The 26925-nt window shown below is 39.8% G+C and overlaps 4 protein-coding genes and 1 long non-coding RNA gene across 8 annotated transcripts in view; 2 read left to right on the forward strand and 3 right to left on the reverse strand.

Moving 5' to 3' along the window:
* The window catches only part of LOC143183555 (uncharacterized), a 37978-nt gene extending 30475 nt beyond the window's left edge, over positions 1-7503 (reverse strand). For both annotated transcript variants that reach the window (XR_013002613.1, XR_013002614.1), the window contains exon 1: positions 7196-7503. This is a non-coding gene — a long non-coding RNA (uncharacterized LOC143183555). The remainder of the gene's footprint in view (positions 1-7195) is intronic.
* Positions 7504-8443: 940 nt separating this feature from the next.
* Positions 8444-14512, forward strand: Arglu1 (Arginine and glutamate rich 1). 3 transcript variants are annotated; one of them, XR_013002612.1, is made up of 6 exons: positions 8444-9052; positions 9349-9492; positions 9829-9876; positions 10107-10332; positions 11897-12208; positions 13074-13159. XR_013002612.1 is itself a non-coding variant. In XM_076385117.1 (6 exons), the coding sequence occupies exons 1-6, from the start codon at positions 8910-8912 to the stop codon at positions 13388-13390; spliced, it is 810 nt and encodes a 269-aa protein (XP_076241232.1). In that variant the 5' UTR covers positions 8487-8909; the 3' UTR covers positions 13391-14512. The 3 variants fall into 3 exon arrangements, 2 of the variants coding, with proteins under 2 accessions (XP_076241232.1, XP_076241233.1); XM_076385117.1 differs by lacking the exon at positions 11897-12208 and adding an exon at positions 13226-14512 and having other exon boundaries at positions 8487-9052; positions 13074-13157; XM_076385118.1 differs by lacking the exons at positions 9829-9876; positions 11897-12208 and adding an exon at positions 13226-14512 and having other exon boundaries at positions 8518-9052; positions 13074-13157.
* LOC143183493 (tubulin glycylase 3A-like) lies at positions 14501-17217 on the reverse strand. The gene is made up of 12 exons (XM_076385038.1): positions 17118-17217; positions 17060-17080; positions 16591-16986; positions 16395-16528; positions 16232-16324; positions 16003-16178; positions 15798-15936; positions 15525-15738; positions 15358-15448; positions 15116-15286; positions 14790-15046; positions 14501-14713 (listed from the first exon to the last, which is right to left on the reverse strand). Exons 1-12 carry the CDS (start codon positions 17215-17217, stop codon positions 14550-14552), a joined length of 1956 nt encoding a protein of 651 aa, XP_076241153.1. The 3' UTR covers positions 14501-14549.
* A 1833-nt stretch (positions 17218-19050) lies between these two features.
* Positions 19051-23159, reverse strand: LOC143183789 (tubulin glycylase 3A-like). Its single transcript, XM_076385507.1, has 13 exons — positions 22895-23159; positions 22639-22824; positions 22336-22556; positions 22114-22241; positions 21769-22042; positions 21491-21704; positions 21308-21398; positions 20676-20846; positions 20355-20608; positions 20072-20268; positions 19740-20012; positions 19477-19677; positions 19051-19400 (listed from the first exon to the last, which is right to left on the reverse strand). Exons 1-13 carry the CDS (start codon positions 23046-23048, stop codon positions 19158-19160), a joined length of 2607 nt encoding a protein of 868 aa, XP_076241622.1. The 5' UTR covers positions 23049-23159; the 3' UTR covers positions 19051-19157.
* Positions 23160-24593: 1434 nt separating this feature from the next.
* LOC143183788 (mannose-P-dolichol utilization defect 1 protein homolog) lies at positions 24594-26873 on the forward strand. The gene is made up of 5 exons (XM_076385506.1): positions 24594-25148; positions 25657-25722; positions 25844-25976; positions 26052-26256; positions 26334-26873. Exons 1-5 carry the CDS (start codon positions 25061-25063, stop codon positions 26574-26576), a joined length of 735 nt encoding a protein of 244 aa, XP_076241621.1. The 5' UTR covers positions 24594-25060; the 3' UTR covers positions 26577-26873.
* Positions 26874-26925: the final 52 nt, after the last annotated feature.

Genomic DNA, 26925 nt, shown 5'->3' on the forward strand with positions numbered 1-26925 from the left:
GAACGCCATGCATTGACTGTGCAACGTACAGTTCAACTGACGCGAAAGGACGCATTTTTCGCTGACGACTACAGTCAACGACCTCTAACTACTCGACGGCACTCTTCGTGGAATGTCGTTCGAACGTCGAAGGAAAGACAAATAGAAGCCTTTCATACGGCTTCGTAGCCTTTTCGCGCGACATCAGAATTAATGAATCGCGCATCGATGAGATATACATGATAACTTCTGTCAATCTCTTATCGAAATTTCACGTATCTCTCGAGCTCCTCTTCTCTGTAGCAAAGAGCTGCAAACTTTCATGGAACTCAGAGCTTCTTTCAATTTCTTCCTCTGGTCGTTACAATTGTGTTCGCGTTTTCGTAGCGAAGAAATACTTCGGCCAAGAAGTTTCGTCTGCAAGAAGCAAACTAGACACTTGAAATAACAGTAAATTACAGAATAGGGGACAAAGATGTCACGATAAGATCGCGATGAAGGAATCGGTTCGACGATTCTGCTTCCGTCAACTTTTTAACGAAGCTGCGCACTCGGAAAATTGAACATTTCGTTGGAAGAAAGTGTCGATCTGTTCCTCATGGAAGATTTGATTTGCCACGTGACAATCGAGTTGAAGAAGTAAGAAGCTTAAAAACAAATGTGCGCCTTTCGAATTCCAGCGAGGTAATCGGCGTTCCACGCGCAATAACTCAGCATATTACTGCACTTTGAAAAACTAGCAGATATAAAGTTGAAATCGAATGGGGAGTTGCAGTTTGTTCCGACTGCATTTACCTCGGTTCGAGTCACCACGGATACCTGTCCAAGGAATCTGAAGGCCTTGCCGTAAATAGAATCGAGTTTTTTCCGGATTAGACGAAGAGTTCCATCTCGATTCTTCGTAGACGGACGCATGCAACGCATCACCGCGGAATTGGAATTTCCTTTCACCATGAACGAAAACCAGTCGCGCGAGAGGCTGCTTTTTCGCTATACTACCGTCTCTCCCTTGCTACATGAATACGTAATTCTGCCCGTTATCTGGACCGACGATTTCGAAACAGATAAAAATTGATAAGGTGAACGGGTCTCTGGACGAACTTTCGCGCCAATCGAGGAAACCAGCAAAAAAGTGTAACTTGTCGCGCGGGTGAAAAGTTAGTTGAAGTGTGCAGGTATGGATAGAAGAACAGGTTGACCGTGTTTTGAGCCAATGACTGAATAGAATTATCGGATCTTTTGCATGGATCACCGAGCACAGTACTTAAGTCGTTAACCACGAGATCTAATTCATTTTTCCCGATTCGGGCGGATAGAGGGAGTCACGAGTCGAGAGCAACTTGAGTTTGTGGCCCGTAAAAAGAGAACCTGTTTCGCGGGAGATAGGAAAACTGGATCCCCGTGACACCAGGAGTAACGTTTCCTGCCTCTGAAACCGAGAAACACGTTCTCCTGACCTGTCACGGCTGCCTTCCTCAGAAAGCGCCGTGAGCCGGCAGAATTACGCGCTCGCGTGCCCCACTATCCTTCATTAAAACAATTTGCCCGATAATTATTCAGCCAGGATCCATTAGAATTCCACCTCGAGCCTACTAATGTTCGCTGCCGATATCTCTGATCGCTCGCGCACGCTTAACATTTTTTCCTCGATATCCTCGATCTTCCTGAAAGACCCTATACACGCTCTCGTCTCCTGACGTCTTTACCCAATTAATCCAGAGTCCTAATGAAGTTTCATCGGCCTGAGATTAGCGCCACGCCAGCCGATAGTTTATACACCGCAATACCCGACTACGCCCTGCCTATTTCCTCCAATCTTGCATACTGGAATGCTCGAATACACGTGTATCGGGTGTTCTTGTAGACATTAACCACGCCTCCTAGGGCTTTACTTATCCTCAAAATAAAAGAGCCGTCTCTATTTCAAACAAGCAGTTCCCAATAGATTTCAGCGATTTATTAAATTTTCGCAATTTTTTATTTTCCCGCAACGATATGCGCAAAAATTTGATCAGCCTATTTCGAGAACACCCAGTACACCCTATCACCGTACCAATTAAGCACGCGACCCGATCTTATCACCGACGCGGTGTTCAAGAACACACGAACACGTAACCGAGTACACACAGATGCATCGGTGCAAGTCGCTCGACTGAGAGTGCACACGTGTAAACGCACGCTCACATGATCGAATGCAGGCTCAGAGGAGAACGTAGGCGTACACGAAGGGTAGACGGGTACGGAGCTATTACTCGCTTTACGAGAGGGCAACACGCCGCTGACGTTTACGGCCGAACGAAACCCACCGAATGCTCTGCGCGACGATTAATTCCCGGGCGCCTAGTTCCAATCCGAAAGTTTTACGGAAAATACGATACCTAGGGAAACGGTCGACTCGCCTCGTCGCCCCTGCGGCGGAATCGGCGAGCTTTCGACGAGATCGAATACTCGGTTTTAGTTTGTCTGCGAACGACATGCCCAGAGTACGGATAATTAACACTCTAGCGACTACATACTTACGTCTGCGGGGTGCCATGCACATTTGTTTGCAACGAAAACTACTGTTTAACGTAATTACATACTACAATTCATCAGAAAAAGAATTATTTTGAACTCAGAGTTCTAAGGTTGTTCCATTTCTTGTCAGTCCTAACCCACGTTCTGGGTTATAACTATTACCTGACTCTTACGTTCTATTCTTTTTGTTCTATGCAGAAATCTATCTACGTATGCACTTTGCTGCAAAAAATTCCTACCACTTTTCGAAATGTCAGTTCGCTGACACCCTATATATATATATATGAATATAAATATTGCGTTGCAAAGGTTACTCGCGGCTGTCCAACGCTTTATCGTTGAGGCAGAATAATGGGACCGGCATTATTCAGCGATTACGACTGGGTTCAGGTTGGCAGCGGTGCCAATTTTTAACGGCGTTTTCCAATGCGTATTCGCGCGGTACAAAGAACGTTCTTTTCTCTTCTGCGACGCATATTCTATCAAAAATAAAATGGACAACCGCCAAGTACAAGGAGAGCACTGAGGCGAGTCGCAAACCCATACCCGCGACCAGTCCCCATCCGTATCTCTCGCTGTGCCTTTACGACAGTGGTCAGAACAGCGACTCGCGATTTAGACTCGCAAAGGCAACCAGTACCGAAGGCAAGTCTCGATAAATTTCAATTTTACGACACGGACTGCATTTTTATCGTGTCATACAAGAGGAACAGGCCAGGCTAATCAGCTATTCGCTTCCTTAATGATTTTTTCTTCAAAACCGCGTGAAAAAATTCGAATCAATCGAGGACTATAGAAACGAACGATGATGGAGTTTAATTAACCAGGAAGCAAAGATTACACCTGGAAATAGAGCACAATGGTGCATTGTCCGCAGACGAGCGTCAGCCTTAATCACGGATGTACGCGCCTTTGTCGATTTCCATAGTTCGATCTGGCGTTGTCTATGGTGCTCGCCCACGGATTCGGTCGAAACGTCGGCGCGTCCTAACGCGCATTTGTCTGCGCGCCACCATCGACAAGGAGCGGATAAGCAGCCGCTCCGCATCGGGGCCACGATCAAACAATATCCATTGTGCCACCTAAGCAATACCGACCGCTATCTCGCGGACCTTGATATCTCTATTACAGAAATGAATTTTGCGGATATTCGCGTGACAAGTGTCGTTTCTTCTGCGAACTATGTCATCGACGACGAATTTACTCGCCCAGACATCCTTGACACCTACGAATCATCATTGTTAGTTAAAAGTTGATGTATACCTGAATTCCCATGAGTACGTGCAATCGCTCCACGCTACGACGTCTATGAAATAATAATAAAGATTGGGCTATGATAAATCCTTCGACGATCGACACGCGATATCACAGCATGCAGCCTTAATGTAACCTGCTTTCCACCCACGCGCTCGATCACCTTTGCAGCACGGCGAAACGAAAAGGGAAAAAAGGAAAGAGCGATCATCGAAACTTCGTCGTTCCTGCCTACGTAATAACGGTATACCGCGAGCAGGAACGAAGCGTGCAGGTAGAGGAGGCGCGTATCGCGAGCACCTCTGAAATTCTCGCGTCGATAAACTTTAGCTGGGGAACAGAACCGGTGACGATAACCGTACACGTACGGGCGTTTGTGCGTTTGTTTATGCGCGTCCCTGTACTCGAGGTGCGAGCTAGGCTTTCCGAAGCCACCGATAAGAATAACGACACCGATAACGCAGCGTACGTGTGCGCACGTAGCGACCCATATGGCGCTATCGTTTCAAACGCAACGAGTTTTTCGTTTTCATCATTTCTAGCCACGCAACGATTAAATAGTCTCAATAAAACCTTATAATAAGCGTAGGTAAATTTACGAAAATTTACCCTCCAAGTATCTCCAACGCCTCGCAAAGTTATTTTTGCGAAGCGTGTTTCTTTCAAGTTGGAAACTTTCTACTGTACTTTACTCGAGGAACGTTGAAAAGTTTGCTCGAGGACACGAGTAAGATGGTCAAGGAGCAGAAAAATTGTTAGCTTGAGAGGCTGCTTGAAAATGCAGAGGACCACGAAAGTAGGGATCCAACGACACATGAAGATACAGGATCACCTCGAAAACGGACAGGAACGAACGTGGTGAAGGTGCGAAGAACGCGAGGGGATCGTATGGAGGGGAGAAGCCATATGATGTTACCGAAGGGAGGACGACGGTGGAATCCCGTCCTGGACACTCGTATATGTTCCATCTGGATCGATATGACCGAGTAGCAGGTGCCTTTGTTCGTAAGGGCTACTGCTGTTACTCGATTTTTGAACATTGACACCCCAGGCGATGTCCCTTCGTGCACTCGACCACAGGTGCATCGTGGATTACATGCAATTTTAATGAATGGCAAACTTTTCGTGTTGCTATAAATTACGAGCTCTCTATGCAGAAGAAACAACACTGAATCTACGTTTCGTTGGATATTCTTCAATGGAGTCTATATTAGTATAGTATAATACATGCACGGATGCGTTTAATTCTGACTTAAAGGTGAAGAATACGGATTGAATGATACAAAATTGCAATAAATCTTGCTCAACCGTGGTACACGATGATTAATAGCAAACAGTGCCTCGTTCCTTCATTAATTTCTCGTTTAAAGAGCGCGCGCGAAGCGAATGAATGATCTACGCGAGCTGCGTGTATGGGAGCACATTCACACACGAAACACCGTAGTCATGTACTACTGTGCCCGCGGCAAACACCCGGACATTCTCCCCACTACTTCTTTTAAGAGGCGCGATTAAATAACAGCGATTAACTCTTAGCTCTATGCTTTAAACCCACCGATACACTTACCGCCCACTTCAACTAAGATTTTGACCAACCTCTCAAACCATTCACTTATTTTTTACGGAAAATTTGTAGCCGAGAAAGATTTTGCATCGGTCTACAAATGGCGAATAAAAGAATCGCAAAAATCAGGCGTATGGTTACAGAATACATTTTCCCATTTCGCGAGTCACGCGATACGTTCGCGTATATCGATGAAATCTGATCGAGGTATATTAATTACCGGCCACTGCTCTTTCTACCCTCCTCGTAGAGTTAGTGGGGGACAAATGTGGCTGCAATAAAAAGGAATCTCCCGATGTATGCGATTGTGACGAGGCAGCTTGCGTCAACGATGACGACCTCGTCAGAGATAACGAATTTTAAATCATGTAATTCTTTTCATCTAGCGAACTCTCGTTGCTCCAGAAGATACTTTAAAAGATGCTTCATTCAAATGTATCGTCTTACGCCTGAATCGGCTGCGTCGTAATACGTTCTTTCTCATTCTTTTTCTCGCATCGTGGAAACACGATACCCCACGTTTCTTCATGGGATACGGTTACGTAATATCTTTACGGAGAAACGTTACAGAAGCGGGCAATCAACGACGGTGACGATGCACGCTCCCAGCTACGGAATCTCATACATTCCAATATGAAAAGATAGCGCGCACGCGCTGTCTATCATTTTTCAATGATTCATTCCCGATTTTCTGACTTTACATTATCAACTTAGCTTTACTTTAGTTCAATAAAAAGTTGCTGAGTTTTTCAAGTACATACAGCGAAAAAAAGTGGTAGAAACGGGAGGTGAAAAGGCAGTAGGCAGCGACAAATTATAATTGGAGCAAACGTGTGTTATCTTTCCATCGTGGAGTGTAGCTTGTCGTACTTCTAACCGTGACGTAATTGTTTACAAAATTTCGCGGCTGCGAGGACACGCGCCGCTGTTTTTCTTCCCGCCTGAAACGCGAGAACCAGCGTTTGCAAATACGCGGCAATCGTCGACCAGAAACACCTTGCAGCCTACCATTGATCACAAAACGTAAACAGACACCTCCTACAGTTACTTTTGATAAACACTTTTTTTCAAGACGCTTCTGCCGACGAAATAACAGCTTATAACGTATCGTGTTATTTTTTCTGCAGCTTGTACTTCACTTAGAGCGAATTCGCGCCTATCGATCAGATCGCGAAAGTTTTGTAAAATAAGACTGAAAAATGACGCAGGAAATTCTGGTGAGCACGTAAACTGTGCCACGTTGTTGCACACAGATGCTAGCAAACTGGATTAGGGATTATTTCCAAAGGCACGTAACGACGTCGCGGGAACAAACGACAAACGGATCGATGCTTGCACCGATCGCGGAAACGTCCTCGTAACCGATACAGAACTTATCAACGCGCGATAAACTAGTCTTGAGTCACGATTGCTCGTTTCTCCAACGTATCCCCAGCAGGCAAAAAAAACGTATGGTCGTAACATTATCTCTCGCGTGTTCCTCGATGCGAGCATCAGATATGTACATCGTACGTTCCGGTTTTCGGTGCATCGATTCGTGTCTCGTACGACGAGAATGAGGGAACGAAAGAGAAAAAAAGCATGTCTGGGAGAGAAGCTGTAGGTCGCAGAAAGGACAGAGAAAGAGGAGAGGAGAGGAGAGGAGAGGAGAGGAGAGGAGAGGAGAGGAGAGGAGAGGAGAGGAGAGGAGAGGAGAGGGTAGGAAGAGAGAGGGAAGAGGTAAAGGGAGGAGAGGGGAGTTGATAACATGCCAGCTGTGCGCAGGAACGGAGGTTAGGTTAGAATTGGCGTTTGGGGGTCGCGAGGTCAGCCCACGGGATCGAACGACCGAACGAGATAGACGGGTGCAGGAGAAGAGAGCAGGGTGGAAAAGTTTGTTACCTCGTTGAAGGCCATCTTCTTCGTTATGCTTCCGGGCTCGCGGCTGCTTCCGGCACCTCCTTGCCCCACCGCTCCTGTCGAAGAGTACTGTGTCCCAGAGCCGCTGGACTAGTCGTTCCAGCAGCAGCACCACCACCACCAGCTGATCCCGCCTGTCCAGATATCCAGGGTAAAACGGGAGCGCAGCGAAGCCGCGACGAACGCCACTCGCGGCACACCAAGCACGAGCACCCAGACGACCACGACCACGTACACGACGACACTCGCTCGCTCGCTGTCTCGCAGCCGTCCGCTGCCGCGACACACATACGTCACGGAACAAACCAGCGAACACCTTTTTCTCGCGGAGCGGACCACCTCACGAAACAATCACTCTCGCCCCTTCGATCGATCCGTCTGCCGCGCGATCCTTCACGCGTTTATCATCCCCCTGCCACCGCGAGTATTAACCTGGCATTCCTCAGGTGGCCACCGAGACCACCTTCGCCGACGAACGTTCGAAATACCGCAACGATTCGCTTTATCGTGGCGGCGCAATCGAGCCTCTCGGTTATCGCGACGCGTCACCAACCGACTGTCACTGTGCCACACGCGTCCACCGAACGCCGCGACCTGCCCGATACACCGTCGACCGTTTCGACCACTCTTTTTTTCACGTATTTATATCCGTCGCAGAACTATCCGCAAACAGAGGAGCGCCATCTTGCTTTCTGTCGCTGTCGCGGCGGAACGAGCCGAGCGAGATGCGCACGACGCCGACACAGCTGTGAACGGGTGCCACCGACCGCCGCGATTTTCGGAACACACGCGACGCCACTCACCTTACAACCTCGCTCCGACCATTTCCCGCGCCACCTTCCCGCGAAGAACTTTCGATCTTTAGACCTTCTTCGATACACTTTATATTATGTGTCAGTTGAAAACTTTTACCGACGTGATCGCTATTTCTCGAACAATCAATCAACAATTTTTATTCGTCCTAATTAACAAACATTCATATAATTCCTTAATCTATACGAACGTAATACTGATACTAAACTAATTATGGATATTCCTATGACAAATACCTACTATCAATTTCGGAGTACCGATGGAAGCATAATTAATGGGGTGCAGAAATTAGAATATGTTGTAATACGGTAATGGTTAAGGATATGTGAATCTGACAAAATTCATGTGCTTTCTAACGGAAATCTGTATCTAAAGTCGATATAAATGCAAATCTGTTATATGGTTGTAGATTACAGAGAACTCTACATACGATACTGCGGCCACATCTGATTGGTCTAATACGAATAGATGCACATTACCGTACTATTTGAATGCAAGAACTTTGAACGATAAATACTCTGTTAAATTATCGAGTTTATAACTACGTCTTTAGGAAAGGAACAGAAAATCGTTAGCGTAGCAGGTAATAGTGGTTTTGGAAAAAACTACCTTGATTTTCCTCGAAATTTCGGTGAAAAAAGACCGCGACGCGCAGAAGCATTTCGAGCTCGAACGCCATCTTGAATACTGATTTGAAGATGGCCGTGAAGAACGGCGTAAGTCAGTGATGCAGTGTACGCGTTAAAAAGAGTGAATGGTTTGTTGTTTCGTGGTGTCCGCGAAGTGTTCGGTTTTATTTCAGTGTATTTACCAGTCACGTTTGTGATACAGTGTCCGTTTCGTGTTTGAGTTTCTCCAAGAGAACGGTAAAACTTGTAGAAAAATGGGCCGTTCCAGATCGAGGACAAAATCTCCGAGTAGGAGGCGTCACAAGAGTAAGCATTCGCGGAAACGATCGAAGTCGCGAGAGAAGCACTCTAACAACAAATACTCCGAGAAGCCAAAGGAGCGCAGTTCAAAATCAAGGTAATACGTTTTGTCTTCTGGTCGAATCACTCATATTGAAGTTGTTTTACTTTATTGAGCATTCCGCCATTTTGCCACACGCACACTCGGTTAGGGAGTACCTTTTTACGCTTTTATATACATATACTATTGGAAGTTACTTCTACTGTCGCGTTGTGTATATTCCTTAATGCGTCGCGAATCAAAAGTTGTCACTGTTAAACACTGTACCGTGCGTGACAGTCTCTATTATGTTAGTTATCGCGTTTATATTTTACACCCACGCACTGTTTAACTGTAGCTGTCGGTTCGTACAGGAAACGATCTCATTCAGCATCGTCTACCTCGGGCTCTGATGCCTCTGACGATGTACACATTGTCAGTCACAAAAAGCGATCGTACAGAGACAGGGATCGTAAAATGGACGAGGTGGAGCGATTAGCAGAAATGGAACGTCAAAGGTAATTAATAGTAATAACTTATCTTCCTCCTGGTTTATGCATTTGTTCAGTAATTGTTTGCATAGAGTACATTGTATTTTCTGGAACTGAGAAGTCTAATTAAAGACTATGATTCATTAAGTTATTTTTAATGGTACTATTAGGTTTAAGCTATTTATATTGCAGTTGCATCGCTTATAAAGTTTCATATTTGTCTTTTTCTATAACTAAATACAAATGAAAAATGTAAAGTTTATTTTATATTAAATTAGCTGTTCAATAATATACGATAAAAATTATTACCTATATTTTATTTGGATTAGTATACGTTTTTTTTATTTATAATTATGTTGTCAGGAAAAAGAAAGAATTATCGAACAAAATCTTCACCACGAGCGCAGTTGGGTAAGAGTAAAACTATTTCATGGTGGTGGTTTAATTATATCATACTTACTTGTATACATATAAATACATTGGACTTCAATAAATAACCACTTAATGACTCCTTATGAAAGAAACTTGCACAAAGACATAATTGAAAAAGTTTGTAAAAGAAGCATGCTAGGTAACTTGTTTGGCATAATTATAGACTACTTACGTAGTGTTAGAGCAACGAAATATTTCTGTGCTTACAGAAGACAACGCGAAGTGGAGCAGAAAATGGTGGAGGAAGAAGCTGCCAAACGTATTGAGGAATTAGTACAGAAGAGGGTAGAAGAAGAGTTAGAAAAACGTAAAGAGGAAATAGAAGCCGAAGTACAAAGGAGAGTAGAAGAAGCTAAAAGGGCTATGGAGCGTCAAATGATGGAGGAAATGGAATGGAGACAAGCAAAACTTCGTGAGGAGGAGAAACGAAGAGAGGTAAGACCAATCCAGAGAAACATTGGCCAGTGTTAGCCCAAGCGCTGTTATGATCAACAGGATATAAGTCCAGTGCTTTATCCTCGCGTTATTTTTATATTAGGACAATCTATTTTGGTAAAAACAGAGCTATAATATGAATGGAATATAAGAGGAAAAAGAATGAATTTAAATTTAGTAGCTTAATTGGTAAGGTGCACATTTCCATCAAATATTTTCACTGCTTTAAAGCAAATTTAGGGAATTGTATGTTATGTGTACCTACATAAAAACTGATCAAATTTTAATTAGACACTAAAGGATTGTGTAAGAGCTGCTAGTTGGGCATACCCGTGGTAAAAATAAACTCACGTGACTCTAGGGTTATCATAACTTTAAATTTCGCGATCACAGCGTTTGGGCTTGAAGCATTGTGGTCACTAAATACGAAAGCGATGTAATTGAAAAGCCACATTGCTTCGACTTCCCAGCATCCACTGAGGTCGCGTTGTTGGGAAGCTATATTTTATCTTGTGGGACGAATTTTGCTATCATAGGCGCATGTTTCGGTTATTTATGAACAGAATATTGTACTTGTATCATGTATATATATTTATATATTTGTACGACATTAATACCTTTCATCACAATCTTGATTGCCAGTTGTATCTGAAATTGAAAGAAAAATTGCTTTCGATCACGTTCATCGCGTTCTGGATTGCAATTTTTATATTTCTCGATACCTGTCAATCTAGCAAACTTAATTATTTATCGATCTAGTTTATATCCGCGTATGTGAATGTCCACATAATCGCATTCTTAAGGAGTAGAGAAAAAGCATCCGAATATATCTAAAGTTAGCGATCCCAAACTTTGTAACTTGCTAACAGACAGAAGGAAAATATCGTGAGTTTCAAATAAAGTTATTTTTCTATGAAATTATAGGAAAGTGATATTTTTCCCTGAATAGTTTTTGCTATTGATCAAAAAGATACAAGCTTTTTATAAAAATCGTTACGAGACATTTGCAAAATTTGATTTTTAGTTCTATTCAGGTGATATAATGATAGAACGACTTTTTTTTAATTAGATAATATCTTTTATACAGAAGAAACTACTGTTTTCCCTTCTTTTTTATTTATTTTTCTAAATAATAATACTGCTATCAGTATACAGTTAGTTCAGTAATAGTATGTGTATAAGATTTTGTCTGATGATTCAGGAATGAAAAATTACAATAATTAGTTTATTTTGGAGATATACAAATATAGGAATAAATAGTTATAATTAACAAGAATAAAAGGTATCTATTTTGTCCCGAAACTTTAAATCTCGCGCGCCAATAACAGCTTTGACTAATATACTATAACAACCTTTTATGAATTACAAGGAAAGGGGTCCTGTTATTTGATCTAATTGGCAACGATCTAATTTCGATACTTAGCGAATAATGTTTGTCTAAGTTTTTATGTAGTACATTTTTTCCTAAATATTTTCTGTTCCTTGAAATACAATTAGGAGTATTCTTCTGCTAATTTTTTTTGTATATGTGCACAATTGTTTATTCTCACCCTTGGGAAATCAGCACGTTCCGGTCAAATGGACAGCGACCCTAATTACGAGTTCGACTATACATATATACTTTTTGTCCTTCTTGCTTTGCACATTGAGTTTGCACTGAATATGCGAACAAGTTTGGGAGAAAATTAATTAGAAAGGGAGGAGTAGACCTTTAAAGGGCAGAATTAGAAATCCCATAGCAACAAAGCACGACCTAGCAAATATATAGGTCACCTTCCTTACTGACTACCAACAGAAGATGCCGGTTTTTTACTCACTGCTGAGTGATTGTCGATGAAGAAGGCATCCCCTACGTGCTGGCGTGAGCTTCATTCAGGTATTATCCAATTTATATATTCATAATTCATTTTATACCAATATTATTATTATCATCATTATTTGTTTATAAATCGCTATATAATGGGCGAGACCATACTAGGGATTATTTTAGATTTGCTAAATATTTAATACCTGGGATACAACGCATTCCGTCGACAGGTCGGGGCGGATGGCACCACTCGTTCGTAAATATTTTTTTCATTCGTTTACCTTTTTTTCTCTTTTTCTCAAATGCACATCAGCCATTATCGAAGATGCGTATGTGAACGGTACTTATTTTTTTATGAAGGGTTACGGTTTTTTTTTCCTTTTTGTTTTTTTTTTTATACATTTTTGGTAAAGTATACAACACACCTATCTGCATTTAGAATTTTATTCTGCACTTTAACGAAGTCGTCGACGTGTCGCGTTTGAGAGCGAAGAATTTTGCCGTTACTGTCCGTGCGTCCGTTTGCATGCACGCAGTGGATTGAATTCAGAATCATAATTCACGTTTTTTTCACTTTCAAGCGGCATCCTAAGTCATCGTATTTCCATCTGGGGGAAACTGACTATAAACAGCGTTCGCTGGGGACTAAGAGGAGCTCGTTTTAATCTGAGCGATGGAGCTGGGTTCACTTGTGTCCTATGTTTTACATTTTCTCTCTTGACAAGCCATCCTAATTCTTTGAACTCCGACCTCAAAATTTCACACATTATATCCCGATTATTTTTCCCATATGAAAGCAAAAAAGAAGGTTCTTAGGATGTGTAACACTAGGCTGTTGACATAGCGGCACTATGATTTTTGGATATGAACGGTGTAACAACTGGTGAGCGACGCCATCATTGCTTCATGTAAATAGATCCCATTGTCGTTGTAGGAGGAAGAGCGGAAGAAGCGTGAGGAACTAGAGAGGATCATGGAGGAGAACAACAGAAAAATAGAAGAAGCTCAGAAGAAACTGGTATGTCATCGGATCAACACCGTTCTACGAACGGTGGGAGTGATTTAAACGAGGTTCTCTTTCGATAGGCTGAGGAAAGATTGGCCATGGTCGAACAGCAGCGTTTGATGGAAGAAGAAAGGCAAAGAATGAGGAAGGAGCACGAAAAGCGTGTGAAAGAGGAGCAAAAGAAAATCCTCGGGAAGAATAACTCGAGGCCTAAATTGTCCTTTACGCTAAAACCAGTTACGTGAGTCTGTCTGTCTCATTTCGTGCAGTTTTACATGTGATATTTATACACCTTGTCGGTTTTTGGAATCGTTTTGTATTCCACGAGGACTGTTTTACAAGCTGCGCATACGTAAACAGATAAATTGTGCAGCAACAAGATCCAAAGCTCGCCCGAACGTATTTGTGACGATAGTCGAAATCCGGCAATGTCGAATTCTTTTATTTGATTATGATTACCGTGCGTATGTCAGAATTGAATAATTAATTCTATGCTTGCTGGATTTCGAAGCCCGATACAGATGGGATTTTATCTTCTCCAGACTATGCTGGTATCAAAACAGACAAGCATACTATAGAACCTGTTCTTTATTCTTCTTATACATGTATCTATCTTAACAGCATTCTTTTTATGTATCTCATATTTCACTAATATTCTTAATCAAATTAGCTTGATCTGTTTGATGAAAGTATGGTCCAGCCTAGTTAAATGACTTCTACAAAATTGCAAATGCAGTTCGTATAATACTGTTTCACTGTAATTATATATTATACAGAGAATAATAATTTTATTTCAGTTAGACATATTAACGAAATACCGCTCGTATATTAAAGACATTCGCGTCCCGAGTTCGACGACAGTTGGTAACTTTGTGACGGTCACATAATTAATACGACCAAATAGATTTTGTAATTAAACACGACAGCATAAACGAATTTTCTACGAGAATAGATGTTCGTGTGCGCCCCTAACGCGTTACGTACGAACCAATTTCGAAGCAATAGTCACAAGAAGAATTTGTGTCTTTAGTACCTTGTACTGAAATCTTTTGTGGATGATGCCTATCTCTATGGGTTCCATTGCGGAATTTTGTTCTGCCAAGAGAAGAAAAATGTTCTTTTCTAATCAAAATTAAAGTAAGAAATGACTTTAATGACAAGATAAACGACACATTGAGTGGATCATTTTGTACGTATGAAAACGTATGAAAGCAACCATGAACAAGTATGTCTTGTACGCAATCGTGTATAGATGTGTATCAATATTACAAACAAAACATCTGTTCATATAGGATTGTATACTCAACAAATTGTTACTTGTAAAATAAACACGTTTTTATTAAAATTGTGCCACTTTTTTGGCCTTATATCAGGCTTATTCTCTTTTTTTTTTTGTATGATTACTTATAACTTTCTTGGTGAATTTTGCGGCGAAAATATAGCTTTACCGCGAATTCCAAGGCTCACTGCTTGTCCAAATACATAACCATGAAACGGACTGCGTTGTTTGAAAATGCATTCGAACTTACCGCGAGCAGCTTTCTTGTTTTTGCGTCGGTCTAAAATTACTTTTAACAACGCATATAAATTTGCTTTAAATTTCATTTCTATAAACTTTGGATATTGCAAAAGCTTTATAGTTACCTTTCATCGTATCTTCTATAACTTCTGGGTAAAGCCTTTCCGTCACAGTACTACTTGGGGGATGCAGTCGAGGATTAGTATTGATCTCAATTAACCAGACTGTCAGGTCATCCATAATTAAAAAATCAGCACCGTATAATTGGAAGCTATTCTTTCGATTTACCATATTTTCTTGAGAGGCTAGAAGAGCCCCTATTAAATTTTGTTTTATTCCAGGTTTGATAGTCTTTTCCCAAGCCAATTCTCGATCGGTGGCTCTGAAAAGGAATACGATGTTATAATAACGATGGTCAAGCTTTACCTTGAAAGTGAAATTAAATTCATACTTTAAGTAATCCTTGAATTTCTTAAGGTTCCAGTGAAGTTCGCTGGGTATTTGCAAGTTTGGTTTTACCGTTTTCCGATACTTCAACTGTACGGTTGTGTTGCATAAATGAATCGACTCGTGGAAGTTCTCAAGCGTAAAATCCTTCGAAGCAAAACGCAGTAGAATGTCCCTGTAAAATAAGTAATTGAAGAAAAGTTTATTGAAGATTAAATTTAAATAACAGGAAGATATAACCGATACTTGTACATCCAGACGACAAGAGGTTGCGTGCTGGTAATTAAAAACCATTGTCTGACATCAACTTTGGTCTTATGAACGAGCAGGGGTCGTTCTAAAAATATTAAGCTATTTAAAAAATCTATCTTTAACATTCTGCTGTATCTGTTGCAATTTAATAAGAAAGTCACCTATATACTTCTGCACAACGTATTGCATACACTCCTTTGTAGCTTGATTTATCTTGCCCAATATGTCGTTTAATGAGTTCTTAAGGATAATGCCCCTTCCTAAACTTTTATCGCCTGGTTTTAAAATCCAGACATTTCTCATTCCATCACCACGACTTTCAGGTCGACACTGTATCATTTCCTTCAGAGTGTTCGCCGTGAATTGTAAAAGTTCCTAACATAAATTATTTTAAACAGGAGTCGTTTTAATAGTTAAACATGTGAATTTTATACCTCGATGTGTATTCCTTCGTCTTTTGCCAACATTTCACGCTTGTGCAAGAATTTTTCGTACCATGTTAGAAATTGATTCCAATCAGAGGAAGAAACTTCCATGTAGTTTTGCCTGTCGATGTCTTCGTGAGCGCGGACACTGGAATTTTGATTTCATTTTATTTAGTGGAAGAAAATTTAAATTTTTCATTGAATTTTCTTCAACCTTATGTATTCTGCACATCGCTCGAGAGCAAATAGAATAGCCGTCATTGGAATTGTCCCGTACGTTGACCAAGCTGCATTTGGTCCAGCTATGCTGGCCAAAAATAAGAACCACTTGAGAATTCCCATGCAGGCTGTGATGTAAAAGTCTTGGACGAACTCCTTGATCTGTGCAGGCTACACAAAATGATTTTATTAATACTATGTCACAGAAGAGTTTCTATACGAACCTGATAGACATTGTAACATCTTGGGAACTGAATATTGGACACCCCCGCTTCGTAAAACCAACAAACGTTCTCCAAATTATTGCACATATCAACCTGAAAGTACCCTGTTATTGATCTAAAGTTGTAACATCGTAAGAAATGGGAAATCATTATAAAAAGTTACCTTTGACGTAAAGTAGCATCCAGAGAATTTATTTACTATGGTTTTTTCGTCTGTTTTTACTGAAACTCTTTTATTTGTATACCAAATGAAATCCGCAGGGCAACGCAACAGTTTCTCAATGGTCTCTAAACCAGCTAAAAAAAACGCTTGTTTTTTATTGTGTTTGATGATAGTGGGTGGAAGTTTAACTAGCAACCTTCGGACATTTCTGGTGACATTGAGAGCATTTTTCTAATAGCTCTCTTCTCTATCCACCCCCTTTTGCTTAGAGGTCTTCTCAATACTGGAAACGTTCCGTAAATCACAAATATTTTATGCTCGCTCACTGCCTTTGTCAGTACTTTGAGAATGAAACTGATCTTTGCCTGATCGGTGGTTAATAGCTTCAAATAATCTTTCAGAACAATCCTGCCATGACCATGCTCGTTCTCTTTCTCTTCGTCCTCGAATAAATCGTCCAAATCATCACGATTGCAGAGTATCTCGGCATTTGCAGTTTTTACAGGCTGTAGATGCATGATAGCTTGAGAGTTCATTTTCGAGTCAGAAACTCTTAAAATCAGTTGGGATCCCTTTTCCGATTCCTTTGTATCTTTTGAATATATCTTATAAAAAAGTACAGCAATATCATTTTTAATGATTAAAATGAATATTTTGTTTCGTACCTGCCAACCCAAGAAATGTTTCTTAATCGTACAGTCGTTGGATGTTAATGTGATTTGCCATTTTCGTGTGTTAATAGTTTTCGTATAGTTTCTATCCTCTGTTTCGCATTCTTCGTTGTCTGATTCTCTGGAATTATCTTGGATGCATGAAGATCCATGGTTAGAGGTTGTAATTGAATCTTGGCTCTCAGTTTCGGAGTATTTATTTTTCGAAAGGATTACACAATCTTCCTGATGCTGCATTATTCATTTTTACAACTGACAAAGAATTTGTATATTTCAACATTTTTTATTTATTCAGTTCTGATCACATCGAAATTTTCTCAAAACGTTTGATCGAAAAATTACTTGATTGAAGTGTGCGTTTTGACAATCGATAAATGTGTTGCGATATTGTTATATATTCACAATTTAGAAATCAGCTTTGAAGAGAAGATCAAAAAACGAGACTCTCCTTTTTGAAAAGTTACTGCGACATAAGCTTCTTCTGTCTCAATTTCTCCCACGTATTACCGCATGTTCTGTACTTTTGCATTGCTTTTTGCATGGATTCGTCCAAGAGTTTTTCCAATTCAGGCTTGATAAAAACTGACTTTTCTATCTCGGGCTGTTTTGCTGCCTCATCGTCCACAATTTTCTTTGACATTTGATCTCGCTCTCCATGATCTCCCATTTCTGCAATATTGGTCTCTGCAACTTTGTTCTTCGGCTCGATATTTTGGACCTGTTCCAAGGCTGGTTCAACTGGCACTCCTTGCTCATTTATTGTGCGAAGTACTTCTTCTACAGTTTTCAGTAAACGTTTATTTCTAACGACCCTGTTCTCGGACGATTTTCTCTTCTTACGCGCAATTTCGATGTTGGACGCGATTTTTGCAGAATCGTAGGATCTTTTAATTCCATGCATAACGATATTTTCATCTACAAAATAATACTTTCTCGTGTGACATGACTAAAAAACTTGAATAACGGTGAACGTTACGATACTTTACCTAAAAATTCACCTATAGATTTATTGCTATTCGTAGAGTCTTTCGCAAGTAATTCTTGGTAAGTTCCGGAACCATTGTCTTGAATGTTATTAAATCTCTCGAAATACATTTTATTCATTGTATTATTCCATCCTCTCAGATAATTTCCCCTCTTCGTAAATCGCGAAGTTCTTCCATAAATGCCTTCAGTATCCTCTCTCATCGGTGGTTCCTTCGTATAGAATGTCGTGGTCCCGTCTGAATCGATGCACATAGTTTCACCAAATGTTACTTTAGGCCTTCTCCCATACTGTGATACTTGATCGTAGATCGTATATTGACTGGTACACATCGTAGGTATATGTGGTAGTTGTGCAATGTCTACAACTTCTTCGAAATCGCTATCAGAATCGGTATAGACGTCAGAGAAATTAGACGATATTGCTGTTTCGTTACAATGCTGCCTAGTGTCATGTTTGGTCTGCAATCGTCGAGAACGATATGAGAGAAATGATTGAGATAAAAAGAAGCAATGACCGATTAAAAGTTAACCTATATCATCTACTTACAAGTTTCTGCTTAGGTTGTCGGAAAAAGGTGCACTCAAAGCTGTTTTCTTTTATGGATTCGAGATTAATGTCTGTATTCCAGTCTAGACAGTTCGCTGCGAATGCAGGTTCTCCAGAGTTGCCAAACAAGTCGACACACTCCATTCCATGTGACAAGTATAGATAAGAAAAACGTGTAACTTTTAATTTTCTCACAATCTATCATAAAATCCGATGAAATGCTTCTGGAGAACAGAGGTCTCCATTTGGTTTTTCACTCGTATAATTTTGCTTTTTCCGTGAAGAGTATAGGGGCTGATAAATTTAAATTACGTCAAGTCATGATCCTCGGTAGAAGTCGATTGCACTTTGTTTCCGTATTTCACATATACGGTGTTCCTTTTAATTATTTTTTAATAAGAAAGTGGAAAATCAAATGAGTACAGGCTATAGAGAATTGTGAATATAGTACTTTATTGACCAAGTACAAGTACGGTTCAAATATAGACTTCAAGTACAGATTAACAGCAGTTGGAAGCAACAGATAACAGGTGCAGATCACAATAATTTCTTTTCTGATCATTTGGTCAATCTCAAGCCAACAGCATACATGTCCGTGATGTCCGTTAGAACCTTATTCTTCTTCTGACGATTTTGCCTTTTCGGTGGGTTACGTTGCTTATTTTTTGCTGCAGTCAGATGACTCGTTTTATTTATCGTCGTTAAAACAGGCGGTGGGGCAGGAACTTCCGTTGGAACTGCGGATGGAACAGCATTCTTTTTGTACTTTTTAATTGCATTTCTTACCGCTGTCCTGATTATCTAGTAAATTCAAATAAAAATGTAACTCTGGCGAATATAGATAATAAGAACCTTATGATAGAATTGAGTAAAAAACCTTATCTTCATTTTGCTTCGCAGCTTTTTCAGATTTTGGTGCTAATTTCGACGACTGTTTCTGGAAAGCTATAATCTTAGAAATTAAAGATTGCCTATTAGATGCTTCTGTCTTGTTACTCGTCGATCCAGTGGAAGTGCGCGATTTTTTAGCTGACCTCGTTGCAATTCTCTGATTAGTCCAAGTCTTTTCCTGATTATTCTGTAAAATATAAGTAAAATAATCATGAAACTTTTTAGTTATGTTATTCGACGATTTCTTACATGAACTGCAGCTGGTGATTTTGATTTCACATTAACAGTTGGGCCATGTGCAGGTGCACTCTTCACGGTTGACTCTTGTTTATCGATTAATACTGCAGTTTTCAAGGGTTTTAACGGTGCAGTTGCTGGTAGTGCCTGCCTCAGCTTAGGCGATTCTACTTTATAATAAGCGTAGAATTCCTCATCGAGTTGTATTTCTAATTCTTCGATCAGGTCGACGATAACTGGACCAATCTGATTGTGTACCGTCGATTTCTTTTTCGTAAGGTTCGTCTAAAAACAAAAATATATTTATATGTCCCTAAAAACTGCAACTTCAATATAATATCTACCATTGGAGACTTCACTACACAATTTATTTTCGAATCTTGCTCATTTGAAAGGATGTTCTTATCAAGCGTCGTAATGCGAGTGCCTTGAAGAGACAAGGCTGCTCCTAAATACGGCTGACAGGTGGGCATTTTCTGTTTGTAAGCCAGCTCGAATTGTCCTGTGTCTGCGTTTTTGTCTTCTCGAAAATCTATGACCACTGCAGAGTTAAAATTAAAAGACAGTCATGAAATTGTGTGCAAGAAATGTTAGAACGATCAGTTTTGGAGAAATGAAACCGAACACCTTTTATTGTGTCCTCCAGAACCTGTCGACAGAGACGCGTGGTAACTTTGCTGGAGTAACTCATATCAGGATGGCTGTTAATCTCGATCAGCCAGACGGAGAAGTCTTCCATGACCATAAAGTCGGCACCATAAAGTTCAAAGCTGTTTTTTCGACGATCCATAGCTTCTTGACTGGCCAGAAGAGAACCAACTAAACCCTGCTTCATTCCTGGATAAATTAACTCGTCCCATGCCTTATCATGTCCCTGAGTCCTATTGGGGTTTAACCATTTGAGAAGTTGAACCTCGTGATTTCCAAGTAAATCTAAGTAAATCGTACTTGAGGAATTCCTTGAAGGTCGTGGCGTCCCACATGTTGTCTGATGGCAACGCAGGATCTCTGTCGCCACAGTTCGTGTATTTGCATTGGATCGAGTGATTGCACAAGTGAATCGATTCATGGAAGTCCGAAAGAGAGAATTTCTGTGTGCAGAATCTCAGATAACTCTCCCTGGAAGAAACAAGATACTACATTGCTCTCTAGGTTGCAATATAAATTTATTTTACTCGCTGATTATGCATCAAGAATATTACTAAATGCATGATCATGCCATTGTTCGTTGCAAACTATAATAGCTAAAGCTTTACAGTAACAGGTCAGGCATTTATATAAACTGGGTTAACAAGGATCAGTTTCATAGAAGGGTGAGTTGCTGGAAACATACTGCGGATGGTTTATTTATGACCACCACAGTTCAATATGATTCAAAATATAGGGTGAAATATAGCATCTTTGTCGATTACAAATTGCCTCGGATGTAAATTAGTCATAATTATGACGAATGAGACTTGTCTGCGCCGATTTTGTGACCTAGATATTTAGAGGCACGAAAACGTAACACGAAACAAAAACTTATGCATGTGTATGTTCAACCAAACTTTTGTAGTATGCATTTATAGTCTATGATTTACTTGTATATCCAAAGAGTTAGAGGCTGAGCACAGGTAATGATGAACCATTGCCTGATGTCAAATTTTGTGCTGTGAATTAACAGAGGTCGCTCTATGAAAAAAGAAATACTGTCAATATTAATACAAAATTATTCATATTTTATTATATCATTAAATCATTAAATTTCGATAGTATTCTATTACCAATATATTTCTGTACTACGTAACGGGTGTCTGATTTGCTCGAAGGGTTCATCTTTGCTATGACGTCTTGCAACTTGTTCAACAAAACAATCCCTCGTCCTCGACTTTTGTTTCCAGGTTTCATAATCCATACGTTCATAACACCATCCATATCGAGTTGTGGACAGTACTTTTTAATTTTTTTCAGAATATGTTTCGACGCCAAGAAGTATTTCTGTTCGAACCATGTTCAATTAATACATAAATCCCTCAATTTTCTAATTGAATTATTTGCTTACTTGAAAGGGTACATTATTCCGAATGAAAAGTGCTTGACCGTGAACTACTTGGTAATACCAGCTGATGAACTGATCCCACTGATGAGCCCATACTCTTTCTGTCTCCTGATCAATGTCTTCGTGAGTTTGTGCGCTTATAAAATCACTGCATCGTTTAATTGCAAACTCTAGGGCTTTCAAGGGTATCGTGCCAGTCGGTGATCTGACCGCATTTTCACCTTCCGTGTTGATTTTATTGACCAACCACTTCAGAAGACTCAAGCAAGCAGTGAACCTAACAAAAAAATGATACTCTAAATATTAGGAAAAGATTTTCCTATATGATTTTCATCTTATATTTTTCACCGAAAGTCCTCGATGAAAGCATGCATCTGGTCGCCTTGGCATAAATTATAGCAACGCGGGAAAAGAGTGTTCGCCACTCCAGCCTCGTAATACCAATGCATTTGTCTGACATTCGAGCATAAGCCCACCTAAGACAATCGATTTTCTTAGAAGCATATATTATTCTCGTCCAACATATCGGTCACGTGAGTGACGAAAATCGACCGAGACCACATTAGATACCTTGGAGGTGAACCCCGCTCTACAGAATCTATTGAAAATTGTAGTTTTGTTGTCCTGTGCTGGCCAACCAGGCCACTCTGATCCTGTGTTCCATAAGAAATCGACCGTGTGGTTGTTGAGCATTCGAGATATCAATTGCCGTTCACTTTGTTGGTCTTTCAAATCACCGATACCAGCTAGTAGCATCACAGGGCTCGCATCCACATTGAAATGTTGATCAACTGAAGAAGTCAGTCGTATATTGATTGTATTTTAAAATATAATATACATGTTAAATAACTTGCGACCGATTGTTTAGTGTACCATTTGGATTTTTCTTGAAGAATTTCTCGCACCAACCCCTTTTCAGCAAACTTTCGCGAATCACTCGAGCCCTCCCATAAATCATGAACGTGTGATGAGAAGCTATTGCATCTTTAACCATTTGTTTGATTCGCAAGAACCGTTCATGAAGCGTTGGTGGCAGTTCTATACCTGGTGCAGGTTTTTCTGTGAAGAGAGGGACTCGCGTTATCAAAATGCTTCTTAATGGTTTACTTAGTAAGGATTTAAATTATACCTGAAACTGTTCTCGAATAAGCTCCGTCAGCATCGCCGGTTGGTTTCACGCCAGCTTCGATGGACTCTTCCTCGACGATCTCTTCTTCAATCTTGTCCGCTTTTTCCGAACTGATCGGCTCCAAATTCGACGGCGCCTCATCGTTCGCATTCATGTAGTGAATTTGCGATTTGGTCGAGTTCTGCGCTGATGCACCTCGTTGATTTTCAGTTTCGCTTCATTGCAGTGCGCTGTTTTGCAGGAAGGTCAGGCCCAAAAAGGTTGTCGGTGCTTTATCCTGGATCAGCTTATAAAATTCGGTAGCAGTTATTGAATAAAGAAAGTTATTAATGAAAAAATATTGCAAGCTCTTTGAAACAAAAAATTGAAGTCAAGGACATGTTTGTATCAGATTTTTATGAATGTTAGTGTGACGATCAGGGTCCTCCGAATACCTGTTGAATCGTCAAAGTTTCATTAGATCCATTTGGAGAATGCCACTTGGATCTTTAATTAATAATTACTGCTTTGGTTAAAAACATTTTATTAAAGCAATTCCTTTGATATCGTATGATCAGAAGCAGCATGCTTCAAGCAAGTACGAATTCATGCTTTCTCTAAATCAACGACAAATCGACGAGACTGAAGCAAAACTCCGACTGAACGTCATCGCTAACAGACACGAGGTATGTGTTCAGAATCTAGAATTCCCCAGGCGTGCGCCCTGAAAGCGTTTTAATGCTCCCCAACTATTTGGCCCATTGGTGAAGATTGTGTGACCTCGTCCTTCTTCAGATACAGTTAACGTCACATCACGAGATCAGGGAATCTAAGACCAACTCCTTGATAAGAAAACGGTTTGAGATTCTCAAAGATTACGTTTTTTATCTTATTAATACCTAAGTTTGCAAAACTATGTTAAAATGAAACAGAAATATTGTTGTGTAATCATGTAATGCACTCAGTTGCATTTACAGTAAATGTTTATTGTGTTTTCCTACGAGAAATTCTGTAATTTTTTAATGTCCCACTAATGTATTATGTAACCGAATTCCAAGGAGGGCAAAAACAGCTGGTGGGGCAGAGGAGGGTTGCTCGAAGAGGAGAAGCGTACCAGGCACCTCTGCGGAACTCCTCGACCACTGAATGCACGTAAAGAAGGAAAAAGCGATCGCGTGGGTTGCCTTAACCACACCCGTTCTATGAGCTTTGACCCACTTATGCGAGTGCATCTTTGGTTCGCGTGAAGAGGCGATCTGACGAATCACTTCGACCCGCTATCGCTAATTGCACGAGTTCGATTTCATGCTGATAATCTCGAAAGAGATATGTGGAACGCGCTGTACTATTTTGGAATTCGGCCGACCCTTACGCGCTTACGTTATCAGTGCGGATAAGACCGACATCGAAGAATAGCCGTCTACGAGATCAGCAGTTTCCTAACGAAATTGCAAATCGATTCCGCGAATATGTCACGTCAAAGTCGGGTCTGCTAACTTTTATCGTCGCTAAAAACTTTTCCAATTCCTTACCATTAAATATAATTCGATATATGTTGTGGGAAATCATAGAATATGGCTGTACGACTGCATTCGGAGGAACACATGTATGTGTAAATGATGGCGGAATTGCTAAAGATGTTGGTTGAGTTGTTACTGGAATATTGAAAAGGGTATGAAATACGGACAAACTCCTAAAGAACGAATGATCCGTAGGATAAACATGTCACTGTCGATGACAGGAATCATTTGACAATAGTGAGAAATGAAGTTGTGCGAAAGTTACGATTGCAAAGGTGGCTATATACATACTTTTTCACCAGAGAGGATAATGTAGTTTTCCTACATACAAAGGTAAAAGATGGATTGATAAAACAGGCACTCTTCTTTTACTGTCAAGCTAGTTCAACTTTACTGTCAAGTGTTTCATTCTTTTATACCTATAGTCACTGAATATGTTTTCTAATTTGCCGCGGTGCGACATAGATGGCAGTGCTACTTTTGCGGTACAAAATGGCTGCAAACGTTTTTCCGATATTCCCCGCAAAACTCTTACCCCCGCATCAGTGACTACAGTTACAGTTTAAGCCCCGACCCCGTCCTTTAGGTTCATGATTAAAACGCAGCTAATAGAAATTATTTTACACAGTTGACGTGTAGTACGGTCTGAGCTTATGTCGTGGCAAGTATGGCTAAGTTAGTCAAAAAGGCAGCTCTTTTGCTGTTTACTAAGGAATGTATAGAAGAGTATTTTGATGAATTCAATTTCTTTCACGGTAAGAGAATAGATTTTATTAATGCAGCACTTTCATTCGATTTTTTGTCTAGCTGGAGATATCTAGTTGAATTATGCATTTATGTTGGCTTCATTCTGCTGCACCGCTTGGAATATCACGTGAACATTTGGAGCGTACGATTTAAAATGAAGAAATATGAGACGTTTCGAAATTATTTATTAGTCTTTTACGGATTGTTCATTGATTTATGACATTTATCTACTTTATATTTTGATTTTTACTTTCGTGTTTAGAAACGGTAATGCGAAATTCAGTTTTTTGTAAGATTCTGAACAAAAGCTATTGCAGAAACATTTTCGATAATCGAATTAGAGTATTCGTATCGAGCGCTCGGTAACATTCATTTTTTTCTCTTCCAATGGTAAATTTGAAGTCGTTATAATTTCGGGTCGTTAGAAATAAATTCTTATTATACTTAAGATGAATTTTTTACGAAGAAGATACGAACCACTTCAAGTAAAACATGAAAATCTTGAACATGTTTCAGTGGGATGCTTCAAAGCGACGCTCAGCAAAGTTCTGGGCCTCGGAATCATTAGTGGATCTCTTCTCGGTTAGAAGCGTTATTTTTAAGTGACATTTATAATTATGTCTGAAATTACAATACTGCAAATTAATCGTAATTTTTAATATTAATTACTTCCGCTTTACTTGTATACGTATTTTCATTTCAGTAAAAGTTCCACAAATTGTAAAAATTCTTAAAAATAAAAGTGCAGAAGGCATCAATGTCTTCAGTGTATTATTAGACTTGTTTGCCATCACTGCAATGGCATCTTATAGTTTTGTTAGTGGTTTTCCCTTCAGGTACTATTATTTACAAATATAGATAATAAATGTAATCTATGGATTGTATTAGACAAATTAGTCAACATGTTTTAGTTCCTGGGGAGATGGAGTCTTTCTAGGATTGCAAACTTTAGCAATCGCAGTCTTAGTGATACATTTCAGTGGTAATACTGTTCAAGCCACTGCATTTTTTACTGCTTATCTAGCAGTAGTGTCAACTGCTGTTAGCGGATTGACTCCAGTCCATGTTCTATGGTCTTGTCAAGCAATGAATATACCCATTGTCCTTGCTAGTAAAGTACGTATCTAAATTTCAAAGTTTTTACATAATAGATATAGAGGTAGTACATAAATAACATCATTATTTCATTACAGCTAATGCAAGCATACACAAATTATTCTAATGGAAGTACTGGCCAACTATCTGCAGCAACTGGCTTTATGTTGTTCTTTGGTTCCATGGCAAGAATATTCACTTCTATCCAGGAAACAGGAGATATGACAATGCTAATAATGTATATATGCTCCACACTTGCAAATGCTATAATAGTTGCTCAAATGTTATATTATTGGAATATTGATACTACAAGCAAAGAAAAGGCTAAGAAAGTGCAATAAGCAATAATCAAATAATTTGTATCTTGATTATATCAAAATCGAACATAGTACAACGAATAAATCAAGTAACTGATAGATAATCAATTATTAACAAACTGGTTTGACACTAAAAAGTATCAAACAAGTAAATTTTCAATTTCATAGAACTTCAATGAGAATGCATTTAAAAATCTTCTATGATTCATGGATGTATTAAGAATAATTCATTAGGGTGTTAATTTAAATATGAAAACCATTTATTATTACGGGTTTTTACGGGATATAAAATATGTAAATAAAAATATTATAAAAACTGTACTCGTCTTTGTATTTAATAGTCCATTCTACATAATAGTACATTACATTTTAC

Source organism: Calliopsis andreniformis, chromosome 9, assembly GCF_051401765.1.
Source record: "Calliopsis andreniformis isolate RMS-2024a chromosome 9, iyCalAndr_principal, whole genome shotgun sequence".
NCBI classification, from domain to species: Eukaryota; Metazoa; Arthropoda; class Insecta; order Hymenoptera; family Andrenidae; genus Calliopsis; species Calliopsis andreniformis.